This window comes from Cariama cristata, unplaced genomic scaffold (assembly GCF_000690535.1).
Source record: "Cariama cristata isolate BGI_N322 unplaced genomic scaffold, ASM69053v1 scaffold86, whole genome shotgun sequence".
Classification (NCBI taxonomy): Eukaryota; Metazoa; Chordata; class Aves; order Cariamiformes; family Cariamidae; genus Cariama; species Cariama cristata.
The window spans coordinates 18,480-28,551 of record NW_009622437.1 but is presented as its reverse complement, the minus strand read 5'-3'; the positions used below and the strand labels follow the sequence as shown (position 1 = coordinate 28,551).

Below are 10,072 nucleotides of genomic sequence, written 5' to 3'. Positions count from 1 at the left end.
TTTATATTTGTAAAGTTAATAGCTTTATATTTTTACCTAAAGTGGAGCTTTTGGTACCTTCACATGCCATGCTGCATATTCTTTAGTTTATTTCACATAGATGCCAAGAATATCTGAAATCCATAACTATCAAAAATTATTTTTGTAACACTTGAAGTGATCACACTGATCTTTGACTGTTGGGAAATCAAGAGGAGATCTTTGCTAGGGTTGTGAGTTTACCGTACATCTTTGCTCCAGCTGCCTGCAAGCACCCTATACTGTCCATATCAGAGCTACAGGTTTGGAGTACGTTTGTCTCGTATGCATTTTAATGTAGCTGTTTCACTCCTCCAGCAATTGGATTCACACTGTCTTACACTAGATAGTCACAGTTGACAGGATTGTAAAGTTTTTGCTTTTTCATCATGTTTTCTTTTTGAAGAAATGCTATGCACCAGGATGCAGTTATTAAGACTGTAGAGGCGAAGATGTAGGAACCCAGTGTCCAGAAGTTAGGAAAGGGTAAACTAAAGATGGAAGTTGTCTACAGGCTCTTTTTTATGTTTTGAATAAAAATATAATAAATGAGTATAGCAAGTGTCACTTTAGAGAACTTTTGCCTATTGGTAAAGAAAATGAGCACAAACAGCACAATTTTCAGATCTAGTTCTGCTCCTGTGTTGAAGTTTTGTGACCCATCTTTCCTCCCAAGATAATCCTGTGCAGTGCGTCAGAAAACATATATAACATGCTAGGTTTTGAGGTACAGGTTTACGACCCCAGTCCCCCTTATATTTGTCACAATAAAAATTTATTACATTGATGCCTGTTTTCCTATTTGAATCTTAGTGGTTCTTCTCCTTTATTAGTTAATTTACAATAGACAAGTTAATTTACTATGTACTGAGCCATTCGAGTTGCAGAAATGTATCCTTATAAAGAAGAAAGGTAGGATCCTGAGAGATGATAGTCCAGATAGTAGGGTGTGATTATATCACATGAAAGGAGACCAGGCAACTCACCTGGTAGTACTACCTACCTCTTGGTTTTCCTGACAAATCCATTTCTGTTTATTCTCAAGGTTTTACAAACAATTCTGTATATTTCCCCTTTCAGGCACAAACTGGCTACTTCAAATCTTAACTGATTTGGCAGGCATATTTGAAAAGGAAATGCAGAATAAAGCAAGCAGTGTGAATTATGAAGAAACAGAATTCCCCTACCTTGAAATTGGGGATACTGAGAAATTTGAGGTGGGCACAGAATACTTATGAAATTTGTCAGAATGTTATGCTTCAAGTCGTTAGGCATTGGAATGGGCTCCCCAGGGTGAGGAGCTCTTGTTTCCCTATTTGTTTCCTTTTTAAACATTCTTCAAGACATGGCTTAGTGGGTTTAACGGGCATGGTGGCATCGGGTATATAGTTGGACTTGATGATCTTTGAGGTCTCTTCCAACCATAACGATTCTATGATTCTATGATTCAAATACTGAATGTATGGTGTGTGAAATATTCCACTGTTTGATAAGAACTCTCCCACTTCTCTGCATGTGGTATCTGGTCAGGATAAATCTCATCTGCATTGCCAAATGCTGAGGGATAAATGGACACTTCAGAGGGCTTGAGAGGAGCACATACTCATTAGATATGCAAGAACTGCAAAAATTCAGTGTAGCATGTTTTGTATTTAAGAAGAGTTTCATGAAACGTCAAATACTGAAATACTGAAACACTGACTTTTGTCTCTTTTACTAGCTCTTCCTTCTCTCTCTTCTTGAGATCCTTCAGCTTGCACATGTACTCAGTTAGTCTGCATCTTACCTTTAGATTGGATCCCTTGTCTAACAGAACATGTTAAATTCATTATCCCTGAAGAGAATTAGCAACGGGTATCTTTTTGCAGTCTCTCGTTCTTAGAGGCTTTTGAAGATTAAAGCTGCTCAGAGCAGTCCTGTAAGATTCCAGGATAACACTCACAAAAAAGAAGTACTTCTGTCAGCCAATAACTGTTGATAAGTTTCGCAAGGCAATATTTTGTCAATGGCTGATGAAAACAATACCTGTACTAACTGAACTGTCCGCTTTTCTCCTTCCAATTCTTAAAGCGAATGAAAAAATTATCTTCTCGAAGAGTTATATGTACTCATCTCCTTCCTGAAAATCTCCCTAGGTCTGTCTTCAAAAATAAAGCCAAGGTGAGTGCTGATTTTAATGTCTTGAAAGCAAACACTCCAACGGATTTTTTTTAAAGCCAATTTAGTATTTTTCTGCCAGTTTTCGGAATATTATGCGTAATGGCCAGGCTAGGCCATTTCTACATGCCTGTTTAAGTACTGCCGTTCATCTCACTTAATCTCAGTTCATCCTTATTCACACCTTTGTGTCAGTCTCCGCAAGTGAGATGGGGGAAGCGAACAAATCCTTCAGCAGTAAAATGTATTTTGACACAACTTCCCATGGGAGGCATTTTATGGTGTTGCCACAAGTGAAGGCTTCAGTGTGTCAAGTTTCAGAGAGAATTTGTGGTTTAGTGATTTTTCCCCACTACCTAAATGATGAATGATACTTGTATTAAGCAAAAATGTACTTAGATTCTGCATAATTAATTTGATTAATCTGTAAAAAATATTTTAGTAATCATAGGCAATTATCTTCACAAGGTACTGAAGCAAAGTGAAATATTTCACCTTCTGAATTTAAAATGAAATTGCTACTTCTGCAAGTAGTGTACAAGATACTAGAAATTCCCCAAACTGCAATTTTAAAGTAGATTATTGTTTTCATCATACTATAGTCTGTTATGTCTTTCTCTACAAATAAAATGTTTAAATTTTTTCTAGATATTGTTGCTTGTTCGCAATCCAAAAGATTTAGCTACATCTTTTTACCATTTTACCAATGGCGTGCCTCCTCTTCCGTCCTATGATACCTGGGATGATTTCTTCATAGCTTTCATGACAAAGAGAAGTACAGTGTATCCTTCTGTCTGTGTCAATTATTCAATACTTTGACTTTGTCTAAAAACCTTGCACTTTGTTAATGAGCCTCACTAGGATTTTTTGGTTTACTGTACAAAAGACAGTAAGTTAGAAATCTGAACTAAAGTTTACAGTACTTGTCGTACTGCCTGAGGATAAATTCTTATCAAAACTGCACTTCCACAAACTTCTTTCACTTGCACAAAGCGATATTTTCTCTGGAAGTTCCTCTTTATCTGTATCTTGGATCCCCTTCACCCCTCCTCTCCAATGTCCATCATCTTGTACCCACACAGACAGCTAAACACTCACGTGCCAAATTGGACCAGAGGAATGATTTGGACTAAGTCTAGTGCATTTAAAAAGAAATAAAATAATCCCACTAGTTTAAAATTGCATAAATTCTTCAGTTTGGCATATCACATGGCCAGCAGAAGGGAGAGTTAAAAGTTTTAAACTGGATTAAGGGAGTCTGCAAGATGGTTTGAGTACTGATAGCTCTTTGGTGGACTCACATCTGTCTTGAAATACTAACAAGTTTTACCGTACTGACTTACAAATTATATCATATGCCTGAGACATGTGCACATGTCAGAACAGCCTGGAGCAAACCCCCATAATTCCCACAGAAGGGGGTAAACTCTGGCACAGGCATGATTAATAATGCCCATGGCTGAGGGATCAACTTGAGTGAAAACTGGTTTATTTCTTAAGGAGCTTGTCTAATCTTCATTTATACTCCATCTTAGGATTCTTTTGTTTTATTTAGTGCCCTGGGGATGCTACTTTGAATATCTTTCCAAATGGAACAAATATGTTGATGATGAAAATGTTATGGCAATAACTTACGAAGAGCTAAAAGAGGTGAGGTTACCAATGCTTACAAATATTTTATACTTCAAAGAGCATTTGTTCCTAAACCAATTAACCATTATATTCATGTAGTGTATTCAAACTGTGTGATGCTGTATGAGATAAATTCTTGTTTTAAGAGAAGGAAAGGTGAAATTCAAACTTAAAAACCTTTAAAATATTTTGTGTGTGAAAATGATTCTTGTTTTCTCTTTAACTGTAATATAAGCCCAAATCCCTGTAAATCAAAATCCCCAGTAAATTTGGGGGAGGGAGCTTTTATGTATTCAATGGTGTAGATTTTGCTCTACTGTAAATCACATACAATCTTTTGTGATCTATAGGAAGATAGCTCTTATCTCCTCTGAAATAATTATGGAGAAGAGAAACACTATGCACTACTCCAGTTGTTCTACTGAACTCTGTGAGTAGTCTATATATGTACCCAGCAGAGAGATGTAGGGAAGTGCCAACACCTCAGAAAGCAGTGTAATTTGTTTGAATGTCATGTGGTATGTTACATTCCTCTTTTCAGAATCCGGTCCCGGGTGTGAAAAACATAGCTGCTTTCTTTGGGATTTCCCTGACTGAGGAAGAGCTTCAGAGCGTGGTAGAGAGGAGCAACTTCCAAGCAATGAAGAATAACTGTCACAAGACCCATGGGACCCTTGGCCATATTCTCTTTCGCAAAGGTAGGAAGCTCCAAGAGGTCCAGAGGTAGAAATGTCACAGTCTCAAGAACTTGGGCCACCCATCCTTTGCTTCTTTTTTGCACACATCTTTACAGATTAGTATGAAGCAGATTATCACTGTTATGCTTGAGAAGACTAATCAAACAGCACTGGCAAGGAAGAGACCCAGCAAGGCTGGCAGCAGGCTGCAGCCAGTACAGGAGAAGCAACTGCACAGAGCAAATTTTAGAGGCCCACAGATGACTGGCAGGAAGGTGGAACTGTCATGTGTCTGAACTCCTCCATCTCTGTGCCAAGATCACAGATTCTTCAGTCATTCTTAAGCGCAGGCTTACCTGAGCAGGCAAAACTGGGCCAAACTGTGCCTGGGTGGCATGATCACACTTTTTAGGAGAGTGTAGGATCTCCTGAAAGGGCCACTGTGAACCCACTGTTCACACTCACAGGTTAGAAGTAAGCCAAGCTTCCAGGAATCAGATACATAGAGAAGGGGAAACAAAAGGGAACTACTTTTGCAGTGTAGTATAGGGGACACAGACATGAGAGGGCCAACCTGGCCATCAGGATCTATTTCTGCATTTTACATTAAAGAAGTCACTGGATAAAAACTCAAGCTGCCAAGGGAGCAGAAACCCAGCTCTGCCTCCTGCCAGATGATTCTTAATCAAGCCTTCATAATCTTCTACCTTGTCAGTCATAACTGACTGGACTAGAGAGCTACAGGGAAACAGGACTTTAGGCTGCTTTTTTGGACACAGTCACCTGAAGAGGTACATTCTTTTGCATTATAGCAGTTTCAGAGATCTGTAGCTCCACTGACTTCACAGAATTATACTGGCAAAAATGAGTGAAGTTTTATCTTGAAAAATGGTTCAACTCCATTTAGTGTACAATGGAACAAGCATGACAGATCTATAGAATAGAAAATAATAAAATTTCTTGTTTTTCAAGAGTTTCTTTGCTTCTTTGAAGGTGGTGTAACTGACTGGAAGAACCTTTTCACTGAAGATCAGAATGAGAAAATGGACAAAGCATTTGAAGAACATATAGGAGGAACTAAACTGGGAACAAAGTTAAAGTATGAAGTGTACTGTAAAGCCTGAAGACTTTCTAAACTAGCACTGATAGAAAAAATATTTCTAATAAAATGGTCTATTTTGATGGTTCTGCATTTTGAGAGACTAGGAAAATAATTTTAAATTATCCTTTGTAAGTAACTGTAAGCAATCTTCCAGGTCTTACAGTTGTGCTTTTGATTTGACAACTTCTCATGCTTAATTAAGCTTGTGTATAGGTTTACTAAGTGTCTAACATCTATTTATGAAGAAAGAGACAAGGATGTGATGCACAGCAGTGTGGGGCTCTCTGTGGGTTTGATATATGTATAGCGAACAAGACCCATACTGTGGGAAGACAAGGGACATATTGTAAGCAACCCAGACACACTGAATATGGACTACGTGACTATCTGAACTCATGTAGAATCATTTTATGTTAGCAATGAGCTGGAGGGTATTTTGAGAATGTGATAAGATGTGGGAAAGTGCAGAGAGTTATGCAGGGAGGTAAACTTGTGGGGCAGGAGATAGATAAGCTTGAGAAGCAAGGCCATGGGAGCAGGATATAGGGGAGGAGTTGTTGCGGGGAGTTGAGCCGCGTGGACAGCAATGCTTAGAAAATCATGTATAGCAGATGAGCGCGTGGACAATGCATGGCACCAATCATAGACTGAGCTATCGCGTGTTTAGAAAATGCAATCAGTATATTAAGGGCTACGGCTTGCTAATAAAGTTGGCTTTCTTCTGATCATATTGGTCGTGTGAAGAGTCCGTGAATTCTGCGTCACCATACTATATTCAAGGGCCTTTAAGAAAGAGTGAAAGACCCCTGTATAGGGTAATTCAGCCTTCCTGTATTGCATGTCTCTGTTGGGACGACCTGTGGAGGTACTTATTTCTCCATCTCAGTACTCCTTACCTTCTGAAAAGGCATCAGTCAGAATACCAGAACTCCCCCATCAAGAACAATTTCACCTGAAGATTAAAGTATGAACATATGTAGAGAGAAAGAGAACTGAAGTTACACAGGTAGAATTTGGTTCATGTTAATGCAGAACCGAAGTATTAGACCTTCACACGAAAGTAACCCTCCTGTAGGATTTGGTGGAGTAAAAGTCTCAAATGTGAGTATTTAATCATGAGAAGTATGGCTTGTCCTTGGCTCTGGAGGTATCACCTGAAGTGATGACGTTACAGTGATCGACTGCAGGGTAGAGCCACCACCTGGAAGGAAGTTGCACGCTTGGTGGTGTATCCATTGGTGGAGTCAATAGCAAGATAGGTTGAGATCCACTAGCCACACGCCCACTGCTGGTTGTCCAGTCTGCAAATTGCACTGCATTGTTCACCAGTTAAAAATGTTTCAGGGAATATCCTTTATAGGTCTTTCTTTGGTTCCATGTAACATTTTGAATGCTATTAGTTGTTGCCCCAACAGATTCCTGTTCCTAGTATCAGCTGCAGCAAAGACTCCATGTCACTATTGTCAGTCTCCAGCCCTATACTTTCGAAAGGAGTTAACAAAGTTAATCAGTGACTTGTACCTTCATTCCTGAGTGAACACCCTATCCGATTTGCTAATACGTTGCATAAAGTTTTTCTGCATTGTGGAAAGACAGCCTGTGCCTGTTTGTTTGAAAAGAGTTCCAGTCCTCGAAATAGTGGAAAATTCTTTTTCACAGAGTGAAAACCTTCCCCCAGAAGACATGCTGTTTTCCCACAGAGGTATTTTATACCCTGCTATACTTAGCAGCCCAGAAACTTTGGAAGCTCTGAAATCCTTTGAAACCAGGAGCGACGATGTGATTCTAGCAGGCTATCCTAAAACAGGTGAGTGTTGTTTTCTTGATAAGTAGTCAAGTACACAATGCTGCAATCCAGAAGTTTGTATCATCATTTAACACAGCAATAATACCTGAGAAAAGGTTATGGTGACATCAGACTTCATAGGATCATGAATTTAAGTTGTAAGGTATCTCTAGAAGTCAAATAATACAACCTCCTGCTTAAAGCAGGGGAAAGACCTAACCTTAAAGTTAGATTTGGTTGCTCAAGGCTTTGTCCAGAAGAGTTTTAAGACTTTGAAGGTGGAGATTCACCACTGGAAATCTATTGCAGTGTTTTCCCACTAGAGTGTTTCTTTGGAATTCGGGGGGGGGTGGGGCTGGGGGGGCAGGGTGTTGGTTGTTTGGTTTTTTCCTTCCATGCAGTCAGACTTCCCCTTGTTCTAATTTGTAATATGCCCCTTTTGTCATTTCCTGGCCAATTTTCAGAAGAGTTGGCTCTGTCTTCATTATAATCTCCGTTAGTGAAAGACTGCAGTGAGATTACCCCATGCCTTATTTTTTTTTTTTCTCGAGCCTGAGCAAACCTTTCTATGCATCTTGTTTGCTCCAGCTCCCAGTGATTTCATGGAAGTTCAGCAAGACGCTCTCCAGGTTCTCACAGTTGCTTGTGCTTCAGTGCAGGAGCAGACAGTATTCAAGTGGTGAATTTACCAGGGTTGGGTAAAGCAGGATGATCACATCCCTTGGTATTCTGACCACTCTAGCTAACGCAGGAAAGTATGTTGTTACCCTACTTGCTGCAAGGGCAATACAGGGAATATATCCTGCTAATGAGGGCAGAAGAACTGGTGTTTCTGTAGACTTACTGCATTGCAGAACACAGGTGATTCCCATGTACCTAAATGGAGGGAAAGACATGAATGCCGCCAGGACTCTTGGATTATTTTCTCTCTCTTTCACTATGGGCATTTTAGATTCCTTCTTTTTTTCCTTATTCACTTTAGAGAAATACCTTACTAGGTCATTTGCAGAAAAAGAGGAATTGTTGATCCTTATTATATCCCCTTTGTGTGCAGCCTGTAGAGCTGTACACAGGCAGAGATGGTTTAAAGTGTGAGGATCCACCTACACATCCCAGAAGGTGTTAAATGAAAGCTGAGACTTGGCTCTCCAAGCTCAGTCCTTCACACATGAGTTTTGCCAGTTTGCAGAGGCCAAGACAGCTAAGCCTGGTGCAAAGATGGTGATAGGAGCTTGACGGTGTGGTGGTTTGGTTGATGATCTCTTCTGCTGCCAGTTAGGGAAGCCTAGCTGGGGACTGGGAATGAAGCCAAACTGTTGATCATAACGAGATCATAAACTGAAGCTGGTCAGGAGGAGGGAACAGAGTGTTCCCAAAGACAGCACTGTGGAAAGAGAGCAGAAACAGCCAAGGGATGACTCAGTTGGCCCTGTGCTGGGAGGTCCACTGCTCTTCAGTCATTTCCACAGGGAGAAGTCTGAGGTGACCAAAAAGTGCCAGAGCTGGAAAGAGCAATAGAGGTCTGCTTCTGTTTCCACTGCGGGGTGGGATGTGCTTCTGAAGCGAGCAGAGTAGCACTCCACAACGTTTGGCTGACAGCTCTGTCCCTGTTGGCTTTTGGCATACCCTTGTTAATTATTGCCCAGTGTCGTGGTTTAATCCCAGCCGGCAACTAAGCCCCACGCAGCCGCTCGCTCACTCCCCCCCCAGTGGGATGGGAGAGAGAAACAGATCTTTAAAAGTGAGAAAACTCATGGGTTGAAATAAAGACAGTTTAATAGGGAAAGCAAAAGCTGTGCATGCAAAGAAGGGAAACAAGGAATTCATTCACCAGTTCCCATCGGCAGGCAGGTGTTCAGCCATCCCCAGGAACGCAGGGCTCCATCATGCATAATAGTGACTTGGGAAGACAAATGCCATCACTCCCAACGTCCCCTCCTTCCTTCTTCTTCCCCCAGATTTATATGCTGAGCCTGACATCATATGGTATAGAATATTATTTTGGTCAGTTGGGATCAGCTGTCCCACCTGTTTCCCCTTACAATTTCTTGTGCACCTTCAGCCTGCTCACTGGTGGGGCAGTGCGAGAAGCGGAAAAGGGCTTGATACTATGTAAGCACTGCTCAGCAATAATTAAAACATCCTAGTTTTATCAACACTGTTTTCAGCAGAAGTCCGAAACATAGACCCATACCAGCTACTATGGGGAAATTAACTGTATCGCAGCCAAAACCAGCACACCCACCTCTTGACAGGCTGAAGTACAACATAGAGCCAAACTGGTTCACAAATGTGAACCAGTTTGAGAGGATATGCTGTCAGCCTGGTTGACATGAAAAAGTGCAGTTGAATGAATGTGCTACTGGTGTCTTTATCCTTTCAGGAACAAACTGGCTTGGCCAAATGGTGAGGGATTTGGAATCAACAGATGCCAAATATACAGAAGAAGAAATGGAAGAGAGAATAAATGCTGAAAAGAAGCTAGAGACATTTTCACGTCTCGAATTTGGAGATCCTGGCATATATGAGGTTGGCAAGGACTGAAAATATTGGCACTGCTCTTCTTACAGGTAGTAACAGATGGAAGACAATGGCTGATCTCAGAGGTAATGGAGAGCCTAGAACCTTAACAACAGCTATGGTCTGCACAAGTAGCATGTGCTGTTGCCCTTGGTGTCCCAACACAAGGGCATCAGAGAA

General features: G+C 40.7%; 2 protein-coding genes across 2 annotated transcripts in view; both read left to right on the top strand.

The window, feature by feature from the left end:
* Positions 1 to 424: 424 nt before the first annotated feature.
* On the top strand, positions 425 to 5,608 carry LOC104163332 (sulfotransferase 6B1-like; the record flags this gene model as incomplete). Its single annotated transcript, XM_009702311.1, has 7 exons — positions 425 to 472; positions 1,064 to 1,235; positions 2,089 to 2,178; positions 2,824 to 2,950; positions 3,731 to 3,825; positions 4,349 to 4,505; positions 5,478 to 5,608. Coding segments are annotated over 7 exons (820 nt in total), but the record flags the coding sequence as incomplete, so codon positions are not given.
* A 430-nt stretch (positions 5,609 to 6,038) lies between these two features.
* Positions 6,039 to 10,072, top strand: part of LOC104163331 (sulfotransferase 6B1-like) — a 7,863-nt gene continuing 3,829 nt past the window's right edge. Inside the window, exons 1-3 of the mRNA XM_009702310.1 lie at positions 6,039 to 6,070; positions 7,206 to 7,393; positions 9,756 to 9,901. Of these exons, the coding sequence (XP_009700612.1) occupies positions 6,039 to 6,070; positions 7,206 to 7,393; positions 9,756 to 9,901 (366 nt within the window). The remainder of the gene's footprint in view (positions 6,071 to 7,205; positions 7,394 to 9,755; positions 9,902 to 10,072) is intronic.